The sequence below is a fragment of the Jaculus jaculus genome, chromosome 12 (assembly GCF_020740685.1).
Source record: "Jaculus jaculus isolate mJacJac1 chromosome 12, mJacJac1.mat.Y.cur, whole genome shotgun sequence".
NCBI lineage: Eukaryota > Metazoa > Chordata > Mammalia > Rodentia > Dipodidae > Jaculus > Jaculus jaculus.
In genome coordinates, this window is record NC_059113.1 from 43,977,822 (window position 1) to 43,995,410 (window position 17,589).

Genomic DNA, 17,589 nt, shown 5'->3' on the forward strand with positions numbered 1-17,589 from the left:
CCACTACTGAGGAATAAAAAGTATGCTTGTGTCACCACAGGGGAAAAGGTTTTGGTAATACAATGGTATTTAAACAATAAACTTTAAGGTATTATTCAGGTTTGTTCATTAACTTGGAGTCAGCCCTCTGCACTTTTCTTTTATGCTATTTCTCTGGTACTTAGGTTTTTGTTGTTGTTGTTGTTGTTTTGTTTTTTTTTTTTCTATAGCCAGAAATCTTTACCTGAAAGTTTACTGATGAAGACCACTGACACTGAAAGCCCTCCATCCCCTCTTAATCCCACATCTGTTTTACATACCTGCATAGCGAATCTTGAATCCTTTCTTGCTGGTTGCATGGTCAGTGGACCAGCGGAGGTAGAGTTGGTTACTTCTACTGGTGAAGTTGGATTGTTCAGTGAGATTCCCACTTAATACCACTAACAAAGGACTTTGTCCAGAAGACCCTGAACAAAACAGGAAATCAAAAATGGACAGATGTGAATACATCTAGAAGTCATATAGCACTCAGGACAAGGAATACCCATTGATGATAGCAAACAATGCATCCCTTGATAATTGTGAGACTAGCTGAGGGGAAAGTCAGGTGTTCACACAAATACTGGATGGTACTGAAATAAACTGAGGCAGTTGTACAAAGCAACAACACTTGAGAAACTGAATATGATTTTTAACTAATATTGACAATAAGCTCTATAATAGTGAAAGTATATGTCAGTACAATCACTTTGGGGCACAACATAGTGATATCTAGTAAAATTAAAGATTTGGTTATATTTCCATCAACTGTGGTTTTTTTTGTTTTTTTTTTTTCTTTTGGTTTTTCAAGGTAGGTTCTCACTCTAGCTCAGGTTGACCTGGAATTCACTATGTAGCCTCATGGTGGCCTCAAACTCATGGCAATCCTTTTATTTCTTCCTCCTAAATGCTGGGATTAAAGGTGTGGGCCACCACACCCTGCTCCATCAACATTTTAACACATCTGTACAAGTGTTATTTTATGTAGTAAAATTTTGTATTCCAACATTATTTATCACAGTACATCTTGAACCAGCAATACAGATTGAGTCTTTTTTTAAGTAGCAGAAATGTCATTAAAAGCTTTCCTGAAAACCAGAGGGAGCTAAAGAGTAAAGGCTAGAAGGCCATGAAAGAAACACCTGAGGAATTCAGCCAGGCTCCTCTAATGGATATACTCCCCTTAGCTCAGATGTCCTTGAAGGACCAGAAGCCATCTGAGTATGCTCCCTTAGACAATCTTGGCTGAGCAAGGACACAAACAGTCTACTTTTCTTAGGATCCTCCTTATAAACTTGAACTCTAGCTTGGTTTAGGGCTTCAGCCTTCATCCCACAGGAAGGCTGCTGCCCCTCACTGTTTCTTTCAATAAACAGTCGGTCTGTAGAGATCAAATCCCATGTTCTCTTTTGCCTTTCTCTTATATCTTCCTTACATATACAGTATCTAAAATGTAGTGGACATACATGCATTAACTAACATAGATAATTCTAATAGTGATGTCTAGATATATCTATGTGAAGACAATTGCATTGCAGCTGTGTAACATTTCAAGAATATTGCATACTCTTGAATTTTGGATATATAGATGGAACTGTAGATAAGTTAGGTAATTATCCACAACAAAGACCCACTGAACTCTTGACTGAGAACACTAAATTCCTTCATAAAATGGAAAAGTGACTTACATAGAATGGAGTTTCTGAATGTCTCTGAGTATTTTGCCTTTTTATAAAAACAGGGCCTAAGTAAATTTGATGTAGACAAAAAGTTATTTATATGCTCTTGATTTTTTCATTCATCATTGAATGGGAGACTATGTCAATGTTATCAAGGCAAGTGCCACTTATCTTTGAGTCACACTTAGGGTTTTCATTCATGCAAAGATGCTAAGAGCTCAAATTTCTCCTTCAATATAATCCCCAAACAAGTTCTAGTGTCTTCCTCAAATAAAATAGTTCAAGGCTCTGTCATACTCAATTCAGTCATACATTAAATTTATCCTCCTGATATCTTACAGCGTGACTTCATTTGAACCCATGACCTGTATGAACTAGCTAGATTAAAGTGAGTTTCCATGGGTGGGACACTCCTGTCTGATTGATATGTTTATACTAAGAGGAGATAAGGACAAAGCTACATAGTTAAGGGCCACATGAAGACACAGAGAGAAGGAGACTTCTATATGCTAAGGTGAAGCTCAGAGACAATGGCCTTATCATGCGTTGATCAGAAACAACAGTTTATCATGCCTTGATCTTAGACTGCTAGTCTCCAGGACTGTAAGAAATCATTTCTATTGCTCACATCACCCATTATATTGCATTGTAATCTTAGTAAACACATGCAGAAAATTAGTATGATAACCAAAGCTGCAAAAGTTGGTGCTAAGAATTGGGGGAAAGTATACTGATTGTTATGAATGTCACAGAATTGTCCTGGCCTACTTCCTGCAGAATGAAGACCCCACTCCATAACAGAAAAGTGCAGAGTTGTTAGTTCTATGCGAGGTTTAACTGTAGCTGTATGAAGAGATAATGCACCTTCTAAAACAAAATGCCACTGGGAAAATAATTATCCTGAACTCACAGATTTCAAATGTCATTTTTAGTGACAGAATGCAAGAGTACATTTTCTGGTGGTGTTAATCCCGCATCAAATCCCTCACTTCTCTCCATCTGTTCCCTGTCTAAAATGTAACAAAATTTTTAGGCTTCACTCTTATAATTATTTCTAATTATTTATTTGCAAAGAGAGAGAGAAAGAGAGAGAGGGAGGGAGGGAGGGAGAATTGGTATACCAGGGTCTCTAACCACTATAAACCAACTCCAGATGCATGTGCTGCTTTGTGTATCTGACTTTATATGGGTAATTGGAACTTGAACCTGGGTCCTTAGGCTTTGCAGATAAGTGCCTTAGCCATTAAGCAATCTCTCCAGACCATTTAGGGTTCACTTTTTAAAGCAACCATCTATGTTTCACCTGTAGACATAGTCCTCAAAGGAGATGTACAGGGGCTTACCATGACAGCCACTGACAAATATCTTATCAGCCAACCACAATCTTTATTAGGACATGTTTCTTCACTAAGTTCTATGATTATTAAAACCTCTTAAAAAAATTGTGGGTTATCTACACTCAAGGCATGAGAGTAATACCTTCCCTGGCTAATGAACTTAAAAAATCAATATTTCAACTTCCTTCTGCTTCACTCATGGACTGTAAAATAACTCATCTTACCCCAAAAAGAGATGAGCACAGCATTTACCACAATAAAAATGTCATTGCTTAAAAACGTTACTCACATAAAAGTCTGACCTTTCATTTTATAGAAAAATCATTGAGAGCTGAACAATGCTAGCCATACATCCCTGATAATTTTGACAGCCACTATTGTAATATGATCTCTCTGGTCTACTTTGCTTCTTGTCATGCATGGACATAGTGAAAGCATATTTGGGCAATATCAGATTATAATCTAATTAGTATATAAACTAGTGATAAAGCTTATACTGTTGAAATAAGAGAAATAAGGCATTGCTTGCCTATATCCCTATCCAAACAATGTAAAACTGTACAGCCAGCCAAAATTTGAAGCAACCATTTATAGATATTGAATTATTTATGGCCAATTAGAAACACACACATGTTCATATACCAACATATAGCCTGTTTGGTGTCAAAGTCTTCAAGAATGTATGTCTGGACAGCCACTTTAAACACATTGTTCTCTTGCCCTTTGTCACTAATTCTAAAAATAAGAACTCCATTTCCAATACAGTAATCATCACAAATGCATATATTGATCCATGCATGGTTATCTATACAAGCAACTTGGCTGTGATGATCCATCAACTTCATGACCCTCAAATAGACATACACAGAATAAATTAGAGTCATTTTTAATTACTGAATTGACTGTCTTATCAGAACCCAACAACAGTTTCATCAAAATATGATAAAACCCTGAATTTTGTTCATCCACAATTGCACCCTAGTCTAGTGTTCTTCATTATGACAATGTAACTTCTGTACAGAGTAAAATATCTCATTATTTCCATTTCAACTTGACAGTTCAACCATATGCACTATTGTATTAAAATACTCATTACTGATGTATAAATATCTTAACAATAGTGCTGAAAACAGTATGACCATGTGTTTATTGAAACTCATTTCACTATATTAAAAAAAAAAAAAAAAAAACAACTAATATCCCTGGTAGCAATTGCCATGTAGATGCCTCTATGAGTTGTTATTTTTATGCATTTCTAATTGTAAACAGTCTTTTAAAGTGACTATAATACTCTTAGACCTCTTGATATTCTCATAGTGTCTTGTGAATCAAAATAGTTGAGAATAAAACATGAACTATCTGAGATCAAGACTCTGAATCTTCACATGTTATAATGAAAGGACAGTGAAAAATTCACATTTAAAGTATACTATTATTTGAAAAACCAAAATATTAACAATAGAAGTGTGTCTTGAAAAGCACCACTGTCCTAGAGTCATCCACTGGCTGTGTTTTGTTTGGCGAAAACATAATTAAACTTGAGAATATTCCTCAGTCAAATAATTAACAAAACAAATATCCATAAATCATGGGTATATGGCTAAAGAAACTTACCATCAAATACTTCCAATGCATCAAATTGTTTCTCACTTTGAAATGTGTCCACAAAGATAGTAATATTAAAATTTGGCTCAACTTTAATGCTCCAAGAACATGTCTGAGAGTTAAAATAGTTGCCTGGATACCCTGGACTAAGGATCACTCCAGAAGATTCTGTCCGAACTTCATTTGCTGGGCATTGTGCTGAAGAGAGAAGTAGCAGTTAAAGATTTGTTCCAACAGAATAAATTCAGTTTCAATAGGATTGCTCCTGTCCCTGAACACAGAAACCCACATAGAAAAGGCAAGTTTCATGAGCTCTGTCCAGATTTAACAGGGATCCCAACATCTCTTGAGAGTGACACTGGTTCCTAAGGAACAGTGACATTTTTCTCTTTTCAACTCTGTCCACTGAGCCTTCACATTCCTCTGGCCATGTCATAATAGGGGGCCTTGCACATTTCATCCTGGGATCCTGGCTTGCCCCAAAACAAGTACAAAGTACATTATTCATCTTCAACACGATGTGACAAAAATGTGATGGTTCTTTGTAAAAGAAAAATCTCATTTTTCTTCTAGCCTTTGTTGTACTTAGAAAAACATAATTTATAATCTTGTGGGAATAAAATGAACCATAGAAACAGGGCTCTAAACCCAACTGGGCAGTTTCCTACAGTGTGCAGCAGGACCCACAGTCTCTAAGCACAGAATTTCTGACTGAATCACTCCGACATTACAGATATGGTGACACGCCTTTCTTTTCTTACTATCCTGTTTCCTTATTTAGCTAATTCCACGCTAATTAAATAGTTTAAAATCTGCATAAGAATGAAAGTACAAAAGAAATAATCACAAAATTAATTAATAATTCCTCTTACTGCTAAATTAAATTTCATACAGAAAATATTGTTTGTAGAGCCACCAAGAGAACTGTCTGATTTGCCGTAGCATATAGACGGAGATATGGTGACACTATTCATGGTGAGAAGATCACTTTGCCAAATGTACTATGCCCAGAGCAAACTGGCCATATTGATATTGATGTTCTTTAAAAGAACACAGCACCTTGGTTGGTTCTGGCATCTGTGCACACCTGTACGTGTTAGGAACTGGGGATCCAGAAAGTCCCCAGACCTGCTTGCATGTTGCAATGAGAGCCAGAGCTTTTCCTGCCTCTACCATAAATGAGACCATAACCTCAGCCCCCAGGTCATAGCTGGATGCAGCAACCTCACTCTATGAATAAAAGGTGCCATGTGGGCGAAAGGGGTTGTAGAGATTGGAAATGGGCTGCCTTTCTCAGAATGAAGGTGTGGCCAAGAGCACTTTGTTCTGTGTGTTGCCCATGGGAGAGATTCAGCCCACTCCTCTGCTGACATCTTTTACATCTGCAGCTAGAGTTAGTACATGACTCTGAGCTTCAGAAGAGATCTGGAAACAGGCAACTTTCCAGTGAGTTGTGAAAAGCCACCTGGAATCCTGTGAGCATATCCAGAGCTTGGGAGAGAGAAACTGTCCTGAACTGGAAGCACTTCTTTGGCATAGTCATTCATGCTCCTTATATTTTAAAAAATGCTACTTTTTGCTCAACAAAGAAGATAAAAATGAAACTATAAGCAAAATCCTGGGCACCAAATTTCTGATATCATTTAACAGCATTTTATAGATATAAACATTGCTTTTAAAATACATATGGATGTATTTCCCTGTGAGCTAGAGTGGTTTTGTCTCCTGTCTGTCCTGCTGGTTGCCAAGTATCTGCTAGCTTCTTGCTTGCTGCTAGAAACCGTTGCTAGGAGCAACCCAGCAAGCATGGTAAATTTCTTTCAGGAGCACTTTCTGTTGTAGCAGAGTGGCTCATTTCTCTAGTAGTAGTAACACCTTTTAAACCCACAGCATCTCAAGAAGTGTTTGGAAAATCTCCCTGCATAGAAAAACCCCTGCTCAAGGTTCCCATCTGAGAAGCTGCTATGAGAAGTCTAACTTCTGTGATTAGAGCCATCACTCCTTGGCATGGGGGATATTGCCCTATTCCTGAGGCCAGTCAGAGATGTGTGGCTTAACAAGATGGGTATATTATTTAATGTGCTTTCTAGGCCTTCAAGAAAAGTAACACAAGATTTGAAACACGAACTGGGATATTTTTTTTCAAAATATGTCGTTATTTATTTTACAGAGAGAGAGAGGGAGAGGGAGGGAGAATGGGCATTCTAGTGCCTCCAGGCACTGCAAATGGACTCCAGACATTTGCACCTCCTTGTGCAACTGGCTAACAGGGGTCCTGATAATCAAATCTGGGTTCTTTAGTTTTGCAGGCAAACACCTTAACTGTTAAGCCATCCCTCCAGTCCCTAGGATCTATTTTTTGCTTGTCTATATGAGGGAGATTGTGTGTGTGTGTGTGTGTGTGTGTGTGTGTGTGTGTGTGTGTGTGTGTTTGTGGAAGCCAAAGGGTTGACATTCAGTGTCTTTTTCAATCATGTTCCACCTTATTTATTGTAAAAGGAACTTTAGCTGAACACAGAACTCAACAATTTAGCTAACATAGCTAGTTTAATTTAATTTAATTTAATTTAACTAACATAGCTAGTCAGTTTGCCCAGTTTCTGTCTATCTTCACTTCCCAGAGCACTGGGATTACAGGTGCCTGGTATTTGAGTGCTTGTGATCTAAATTCAGGTTCTCATACTTGCATACCAGCAAGCACATTACTAACTGAGCCACCACCTCAGCCCCATAAATTAGGATTTCTAGTAACTGACTTATAAAAGAACCTATAGCATGAGAGAACTGTGAAAACTGGAAGTCTCATGAAGCAGGTAGGAGGGTCTGTCACCTGGAAGCTTGTAGTGCTGGCTGCTCCTACCTGTGCAGAGTGTCACAGCACTTGGCCTCCTTTGCCTGTTCTCTCCAGAGGTCATGATCACATTGCTGACTCTTTATTGTGAATATTAACCATGTTTCTTTTTTGTAATCAATATTCTGAAACTTGTTGGTCCTTGTCAACTTGATGGGATTTAGAATCATCATTAACACAAACTTCTGCTCTTGTCTATGTGGGGGTTTCTAGATTAGGTTAATTGAGGGGGAGGAGACCTGTCCTAACTGTGGGCAGTACTATCCCTCTGGCTGAGGTCCTGGACTGTATAAAAAGGAGAGAGTTGAGCACCAATATTCATTCCTCTCTGCTTCCTAACTCTGAATGCAATGTGACTAGGTGTCTCATGCTCCTGTCAGCATGGCTTCCTTGCCACAAAGGACTCTACTTTCAAACTAGGAGCCCAAATAAATCCCCCTTGTCTTACGTTGCTTTATTTATTTATTTATTTATTTTTGTGTTTATGTTTTTTTGAGGTAGGATTTCACTCTAGCCTAGGATGACCTGGAATTCACTATGTAGTCTCAAGCTGGCTTGGAATTCACAGTAATCTGCTACTTCTGCCTCCTGAGTGCTAGGAAAAGGTGCCTTTGTTAGGTATTTTGTCACAGCAGTAGAGAAGTAATTAATAGAGCCCCTCCTCATAGTGCCATAGGATGAAGCCACTTGACACTAAAACGTTCTTAGCAGCTTAGTCCTAGGTAGAGATGCAGTACTTTCCTCAATACCTGAAGTGCAGGCTGTCTGAAGCCCTCCTGCTTTTATGGGTGCCTGGTGCCCTTTCCTGCTTGCAAAGGTGTATTCATGTTTTTATTCCCCAAAGAAACACTTATTTTCCTTAACATGGGTACTCTTTTAACATTTCTCTTTCACACACACTCTGTTTTCTCTGAGTAAAGATGGCATTTAACATGGTACATGTAGCGGACTTCCCAAGATCTCCCTATGGTCTTCCTGTGCCCCTGAAATTAGTGACAGTTTTCAGAGTAGAACAAATAAGAGTGTATGGTGATGTTCAAAGAAGAAGAATTCAAATTGAACATAATCTCTCAACAAAAATTTACCAAGGGATTGGTCCCTCACTTGATCCCAACTAAATCTACCAAATAATTAAAAAATAAAGGAAGCTTATAATGAAGTTCTTAAGTGATTAAGGATTAGGTACAAGACAGCGACCAATGTGTTTTTTCTCCCCTCTTTAAATAATGAGCTGCTATGACCATTCTCCTTTCAGTTCAACTATCAGTGAAGTTGCTCCTGATAGTTGGTTAGCCTAGCCCTAGACAGTCAGAGCAGTAATCTCTGTCCTAGGAGAGCCAAGGTCTCACCACTAGTAGGAGCAGAGGGTATGTCTATGCCAGGCTACTGTAAAGGCACCCATGCATAGGGAATTGAGATAATTAGCATGCAGTAAAGTTAATTTACAGCAAGAGACTCAGGATGAAAGTGAATTAAATGAGTGTGCCTTTTTTCATTAACCAGCTAAGACAACTTTTTCTTCAAGTCTTATAGTCTGACAAACTGAATTTGCAATTAAAATGTACCTAAACAGTGTGACAGCTTGAGCTGAGAAGATGATTCAGCAGGCAAGGACACTCATCATGTAAGCAAGAGGACTTGAGCGGGCCCGATGTACCCTGAATTTAATTCCTTAGCACCCATATAAAAGGCTGAGTGTGACCACACATGACTATAACCCCAGTTCTATAAGGAATAGGGACTAGAGAATCACTAGGGCTTGTTGATGAGCCAGTTTTACCCAAAACATACAATGGAAACTCAGTGAGAGACCACAGTTCAAGATAGAAATACATATGAGCAATGCGAGGAAGACGTAGCTGTGTTCTCCTCTGGCTTCTGCGCAGCATGGGGTGCTCACGTATGCATACATTGTATATACTCATCACACCACAATACACATGCTTCACAGCAAGAAAATATAAAAGACTGCTTGTTAACTTTTACATGAAATTGCAAAAGGTAAATGCCATATATCCCCTTCATTTTGAGCAGGGAATCCCTAGCAGATCATGGATACTGGGCTAAAATGTTACAGACACTGACTTTTCCCAAGAAAATGACTCTGCTATCCTGACTTTAGCCAGTGTGGTCCCTGACGGCTAAAGAAAGGCGAGGAGGAGTTACCATTGAAGTGACATTCTCCATAGACTCATTCTGAACCAGGAGAAGACAGGTGGCTTCTTTCCTAGTTCAGCAGTTTCTCATCTCCATGGTTTCCATGCTCAGAAATTTTCAAATTATTATTATTATTTAATATTTTATTTATTTATGAGAGAGAAAGAGAAAGAATGGGCACACCAGGACCTCTAGCCCCTGCAAACAAACTCCAGATGCATGCACCACCTTGTACATCTGACTTCAAGTGAGTAATGGAGAATAAAAACTTAGTTCTTTGGCTTTGTTGACAAGTGCCTTAACCACTAAGCCATCTTTCCTGCCCCATAATTATTTTAAAAAATAATTAAATTATTATGATGGGCCAGTAGCTATCAATTCCAAACTGAGATGACAGAAACTGTCCAGAGCTTTCTCAAGGCTTCCTCATCTAATCATGTTATCCAAGAATGTTTTGGACACCAGACAATCCTTACATGGCTGCAAGATTTGGAAAACTGCCTTTGAAGTGATAGACAATTGACATTATAACACAGTTGAGATAATAGAGTGCTTACAGTCCTTTCCTATGTAAAGTGGTGATTGTCACTCTTATGCATGGTGGCAAGAGTGAGTGACTTATCACAGTCACTTGACAAGTCCAGGATCAGGCTCTGTTCTTCTACTTTTGGGCCCTTTCAGCCGCTTCAGTCCTTCTGGTGGATGGTAACATCCAGATTCCTAGAACGGAGGGGGCCCTGCTTAAAGCCACTGTATCTGCATAATGAGTGTTTTAAATGACTTTATAAACTTTTTTGGTGATCCCATAGTGTTTCTGACTTACTTGGGTCGTCTGAGCTTATCTACAGTTGTCAAACATTCTTTACTTTCAGGATTCTTGAAAGTGGCGCCCATTAATTTATATTGCTTGGATGATCTAATTGAATTATAATCAGGGAACCAATGGATGCAGCTTCAAGTCCTGTTCTTTTTCAAAATATCTTATTTTTATTTATTTGAGAGGGAGAAGGCTTATGTGGGTCCTAGGAAATTGAATGTAGGTCCTTTATCTTTGTAGACAAACATCTTAACCACTGAGCCATTTCTCCAGCCCAAGTCCTGTTATTTTATTGTAAATATACAAGTCCTTGCATAAATCAATTATTTTAAAATTATATAAAAACATGAGATGGGCTCATTTTATTGTTTATCTATTTTACACAAAAAAAAATGTAAAACACCAGCTAATTCTATTCAGCTCAAATATTGAAAGGACATTCCTGAGCTGCACAAAGTTTCCTTTGAAATTCATCTAAAATATGTGGTAGAATGACAGGTGGATTAAAGTAACCAGGCATTATGAAGGAAAGAAGAGTTGTACACGCTTGTAGGGGAACCTCAGGGGTGGATATCAGATGTTTTATTATCATTGTTATTTCAACTTTGCCATATGTTTGACCCTTTTCATGATGAATTGCTGGGGAAAAACATGACTTTCTATTTTATGTGACAGATTTACTTTTGAGGGTAAGCTGAAAGAGAAAGGGTCATCAGATACTTCAGAGAAAGGTGGGCCTCAGCATACATAAGGGTTGAGTTCAAAACCATCAGACAGAGATTTACAGAACAACAAAGTCAGCAGGATCCAACAGGGCATACCTTCACAGGTGGGTGGAGAGCCTTCAAACTGCAGCTGGGAGCTGAGCTTGCAGGTCAGTGTGTCACTCCCCAATAAGGTATACCCAGGGTGGCACTGGTACTTCACAAAGTCCCCTGAAAGAGTTAAGACAATGGGAAACTGTTCCTCTAGAACATTCCATTGTTGTGGATGCATGATACTTGTGATTATATAAGGAATTAATTCAATGGGTAATCCATCTAAAACGTTTAGTGTGTGTGTGTGTGTGTGTGTGTGTGTGTGTGTGTGTGTGTGTATCCCTTGTCAGAGAATATCATTTTCAATTCTTAATTTATATATGTTATTTTTTAAGACAGTAAGAATTGGTACACCAGGGTCTCAGCCACTGACATTGAACTCCAGAAGCTTGCCCCACCTAGTGGGCATTTGTACTCTCACACTTGCCTTACCATTGTGTGTATGGCTTATGTGAGATATGGAAAGTTGAACATGGGCCCTTAGGTACCTTAACCACTTCATGGGCAACCACATGGGTCACAGGCAAACACCTTAACCACTAAATCATCTCTCCAGCCCAATTTAGTAAATTTAATATTAACAATGTTGTGATATGTGGCTATTTTCTTCCTTGATTAATAACAACACTTATCCATTGCCCCTTAAAATAGATGATAGATCAGCCAAGAGTAGGTTACCAAGGTTCTAAGGAAGGCTGTAGTGTAGGATGATGGAATGTCTTTAGTATAGCGGATAGGGCTTGCCACATTGCTAACTTAAGTTGCAGCATGTGTCAATTAGCTAAGCCTTTGTGAGCAGAACAGGAACTAGGACACATCATTTGGCTAGTAGTCTTAAATGGAGTGTGGCAAGAGGAAGAAGCACTTTTAACTGGGGCTGAGAAATCCCTGTCACAATTATGCAGCCTCCATGGGACATGGCTGGTTCCTTCACATGACCAGATATTACTTTGTATTAAGCACTGGTGAAAACAATGCAGCAGGATTTCTTACAACTCTAGCCTATCAGTGAAATTCCCAGTTTTAAAGGAGGATGATCTTGTGGAAACTTCAAATGACCATGTTCTTCCTCAAGGTTAGTAACATGTTTCCCTAACCAAAGGCCAAAACCTGCTTAAAGAAGTCTCAAAATACATTCAAATAACGAAACAGTAATACCACTGAGGGAAAAATTTGCAAATGGGAAAAGAACATTTGAGGAATTATAACAAAAAATCCATGAAAATAAATGGAAAATATCTTCTTTGGGTTCATTTCTCATGAGGGTAGTTTCCCTGAGGGTTACAGGTCTGTGTAAAGATGAGCAGAAGATGTCATAGGAAGCCAAACACCATTGGGTGGAATGAAGGAAGCTTACCTATTTCAAAATCCTCATCCTCGGTAAGCAGGTCAGCCTGGGGCACTGCCGCAGGAGGTGGGCACTTCTTTAGCTGAAATGCTGATAGATTATGAAAAACATGATAACAGTTGTGGTCACCTTTGCCAAATAAGGGGCAACATCACAGATTGTCTTCCATAAGTTACTATGCCATGTTCACCAAAACAGCCACATGTGCCTATCACTTCTTGTTAGAAATCTTGCAGTTCCAATTCTCCCATGATTGTTAAATGCACAGTAATGCTCTGAGCTCAAAAAACAGAAGTCTCCATTAAAAAAAGTAACATCTAAATTTAGCCTCTCTGGTTAGAATTTGACAATATGGCCTGTCCCCAAGTCTGGTCATAGATTAGATAGATCCTATCCATGTCTTTTCCTGAGGAAGTCCTTAGGGTCATTCTCTATGAGAACAGGATGGTTATGGTGCCCTACTGCTCAGAGGTCATTCTCAAAGTCATCATGAAATTGCTGTTGCCCCCATTGCTTATTGTATTATTTTCTATGATACTTCTTTAGAGTCAGGTTCTCAAAAATCTGTACAAGGTTCTGAGTGTATTGTGATGGTCTCTACATCAGCTTCATTTACACTTATGTAGGAATCAATCCAAACTTTCTGTAAAGGATGGCCTCATGCCATGAAACGACAGCAAAGATAATGTGAAGCATAGATGGGTTCCAGGAAATCTCCCGCTTTCATACAGGACCATGTCTCTGGCTCTGAGACAGTACACAGGATGGGTGGGCACTGTATGTGGGGAACTTCTACCACCTCTCTGTCTTAGCCATGGGGTGGAAGTCAACTGACCATGAAAGTTGAGCACAAAGAAGCCACCATTGGAGAAGTCACTGTGGAACTTCAGCAGGACCTGGTTGGTGGAACTGTATGCTGTTTCCAGGGCGGTGTTTCCACTGAAAACTCCAAGCTGAGGTGAATTCTGGTCAGGACCATCCCTGGGAAATAGACAGTCATTGAAGCAGAACCATGGACAGTAGAGGCCCATGAAGCCCACATGTGAGCTGGGTGGACATGGGAAGAGTAGCTGGGCTCACCCAGTCAGGCTGACTGTGGTGACTGCAACTTCCTTTAAGTGGCCAAATTTTAAGTGTTCATGTGATTGGGACCATTTAATGAAGACTCATTTATGAAAAGTTTTTCAAATGAATGAAAACAGTTTTTAGAATAATAATGAGTTAGAACAGCCCCGAGGTCCCGCGCTTAGAGGCAATATGCTTAGTATTCAGCATGTTTCCCATACTGCTGTTTTTCCCTGCCCATTAGCATCCTGACCTTGGGCAGTCAACACTGGCTGACTTTCCCTTGTCAACACACACTTTAATCTCTGTGAACCTGCTGCCCCCACAGTGATGCTGTTGGTTGGCTCTGGTAATCCTCTGCTGCTCATCCCCACAGTCACTGACTGGCTTGGCTCCTTAACACTCCTTGCAAGACTTGTTGCTGAAGCCACAGAAGGTGTCTTCCAGTGGCTCCACTAAGCTGCATGTCACCCAGTGCTGCTTTTGCTGCTACCAAAATCCAGGCTTGTGACTCCTTAAATCTCTTACATGAAGACACATCGTACTTAGGTTCTAGTCCCAAATTTTTAACATGATTGTAAGGTCATCTGCTCCTGCTTATAGTGACTAATTCTTACTCTTTCTGTGGGCTCTTAAGAGTTCATCCATGTCATGTACACAAACACACTTCACATACAAGTGGACATATAGACATACAACAGTTACAGGTGCACAGTAGACACACACTTGTACCCAGAGACATACATGGACATATGATGTAGACACTTGCACTCATAAAAACACATATACATTCAGATATACATCACATCACACAAACAGATACAAGTACAGGCATACACCACATATCACATACCACACAAATATTCGCATTACATACATACTTGCCACATCCATTTTTTCATTGGTGTTTAGGAAGTTTATTCCAATAGCAGTGCTCTGCATACACCCCAAGAGTACATTATAGCTCTCTCATCATACTACAGGGAGAATCATCATTTTCTGGATTTCCCCCTTAGCTTCCACCTCAAAACCAAAAAGGCAGAGGCTGTCATTCTTACAAACCAGATTAAGCAGAGAGCCAAAGCAACATGTTCATCCCATCTAGGCCTGGATTCCCCTGACAGTCTCTTTAGAAAGCAGGCCTGTGGTATTTACAGGTTGGGGATGGGCCCTGCCATGTTCACGCATTTTATTTTAGAAGAAAAATAAATACAATATCCTTAAAAGTATGAAATAAGCCAGGTGTGATGGCACATACCTATAATCTCAGCACTCAGGAGGCTGAGATAAGATCTCCACCAATTTGAGGCTAACATAAGGTACATAATAAGTTTCAGGCCAGGTTGGTCTATAGAATGAGACCCTCTCTCAAAAAAATGATAATTAGTTCATTAGTTAATATGTGAAATAAATCACCCTGGTCTATTCCATATATCTACATGAATTCTGGCTATTTCTGTCCTATTGCAGGCCCCAATGCATTCATTGAAACTTTCTGTATATCTAGATATGGTTGGTGAATTTCTTTTCCAATAAGTAATCTGACAAAGGAGAGAGAAGTGATATTATATCTGAAAAGGCCAGCACCAGCCGGGACTGCTCCTCCCTCAAAGGTTCATACCAGACAGCGATGTAATCATTAACAGCCTCCGTCTGCAGCAAAGTAAAGTTGATGTAAACTCCATGTCCTGGGGGAACCGTGACCAACCACAGGCAGTCCTTCAGAATCGGGTACTCATCTGGAAACCCCGGGGAATAAATGGTGCCATTCTGGGATGTCACATTATACCCACAGGGAGCTGTAAAGGAAAAAACTGGAAATAAGCCTAAGACTTAGAAAGTAGGTAAATATTCCAAAGTCCCCTTTGTCTTTTAGCATAAATGTTTCCTGGGTAGAAATAATTGTGAGATATACCTCAGTGACCACTTTGTCAAAGTTGTTCACCTAAAAAATCTTGAGACTTCAGCAGAATTCTACTTCTAAGCTAAGTTATCTCAGTCCCACTTAATATATTCTTCAAATCTGCCAAATCCCTTCAGGAGAGTCATTCCCATGCGATTAAAAACTCCTGTCACTCATTGCCTGTGGCTGAGCTGATAATCCATCGGACTGTCCCATGCCATGGATTATATAGAAATTATATAGAACGGAACATTTTTGTTTTAAGTCCCTAAACTAAAGCCCATTTAAGCTGGCTGAAAGAGTGGCATCTAAGCCTATTTTCCTTGAAACAAAGACATTATCAATTCTTTGCAAATCTATACCTGAAGAAGTAAGATAAATTTATGTAAGTGGTATTTAAAAAATACTTCTAAATCTACCAGTGTTCAGCTACACGGAGAATCACAATTCGCTGTTTTTTATTGCACTTAACAGATGGACATTTATTGTTGCCATGGAAATGACTTTTTTTTTCTTTTAGAAAAGTGAAATGACCACATATTAGATCAACTTGACAAGCTTGAAATTCAGGCTTTATTTCATATGATGATATACTAGCCTCAGGCACAGACTGAAAGTCATGCATACATACAGACATACACAAATGAGACAGAGAGTCCATGAAAATAAGGAGTCTTCTATGAATATTAACTTACCATAAAAATAATCTTAGAATTTAGGGACAGTATAGACACACAGACAGGCAGACAGACAGACAACACACGCGGTAAACAGTGAACAGGAAGAGAGGGTTAGGGAAATGGCTCAGTGAATAAACTGCCTGCCATACAGACATGAGGAATTGATTTCAATTCCCATCACCCATGTAAAAAGCCAGGTGTGGTCATAATGTAACACCAGTGCTAAAGGGGGAAGACATAAGAGTATCACTCAGCCCACTTCTCAGCCTTTCTAGCCAAAAATTAGCTATAGGTTTAGTGAGAGATTTTGTATCAGAAGAATGAAGCCTCCGTATGTGAGTTCATGCGTTATGCACATCTTTACACAAATGTGAGTACAGTAAGCATACATGTAATACACACACCAAAAAAATCAAAATTAATAAATACAAAAACCTTTTTTTTCTATTTTTTCAGGTAGGGTTTCACTCTAGCCCAGGCTGACCTGAAATTCACTATGTAGTCTCAGGCTGGCCTCAAACTCATGGTGATCCTCCAACTTCTGACTCCCAAGTGCTGGGATTAAAGTATGCGCTACCATGCCTGGCTAAATACTAGAAACTTATAAAACTGCTGAATGAGGTAGCACATGCTTATAAGATACAGGAGGATCCCCGGCTAACTAGTCTAGTTAGATTTCGGAGTTCTAGACTTAGCAAGGGGCCCTGACTCAAACAGTAAGGTAAAGAAGGATTAGGAACACACTTAACATCAACCTTTAACCTCACATGTACTCATGTGTGCCCATACACATTCACACACACAACACACACACACAACACACACACACACACACACACACACACACACACACACACACACACACACACACACACAAAGATAGTCAGTAAAAAGTTCGATGACAATCTAAGATTATGGCAGATGCGATGCCCAAGATGCTGAATGGCCAAATTAATGAGTTATGTGTCAATTTCAATCAAGGATGCTCCAAACAGAATGGCAGAACAGTCAGTGCAGAACATTCTAGAAATTTGAAAGTAAAATTACTAAGTGGATTTTTGAGTTGAGAAATCCCACCCCAACCTCAGAGCCTCATTTCTGAAAGCCAGTGTTTGGGGCCAGGACAGAGGAGACTCAGGTTCTGTGGATGGGCCTCTTGTCATGTTGTCCTTGCCAGCTATTGGCCCTTGAGGGTGGTGCATGCCTCCCCTTCAGAGCTCATGTGTAAGGGTTCTACATGAAAAGCCTCACACTTTATTTCCTATCTCTTCTCCTTATCTTTTCTTGGAAACCCAGCTCAACATCACCACC

The 17,589-nt window shown here is 39.4% G+C and overlaps 1 protein-coding gene across 4 annotated transcripts in view; it reads right to left on the reverse strand.

Annotated features, from left to right (window-relative positions):
* The window catches only part of Csmd1 (CUB and Sushi multiple domains 1), a 1,843,561-nt gene that overhangs the window by 108,398 nt on the left and 1,717,574 nt on the right, over positions 1–17,589 (reverse strand). For all 4 annotated transcript variants that reach the window (XM_045131039.1, XM_045131041.1, XM_045131040.1 and 1 more), the window contains 6 exons: positions 15,317–15,494; positions 13,466–13,611; positions 12,640–12,720; positions 11,286–11,399; positions 4,649–4,837; positions 300–446 (listed from right to left, as the gene is read on the reverse strand). In XM_045131039.1, coding sequence (XP_044986974.1) covers positions 300–446; positions 4,649–4,837; positions 11,286–11,399; positions 12,640–12,720; positions 13,466–13,611; positions 15,317–15,494 — 855 coding nt within the window. The remainder of the gene's footprint in view (positions 1–299; positions 447–4,648; positions 4,838–11,285; positions 11,400–12,639; positions 12,721–13,465; positions 13,612–15,316; positions 15,495–17,589) is intronic.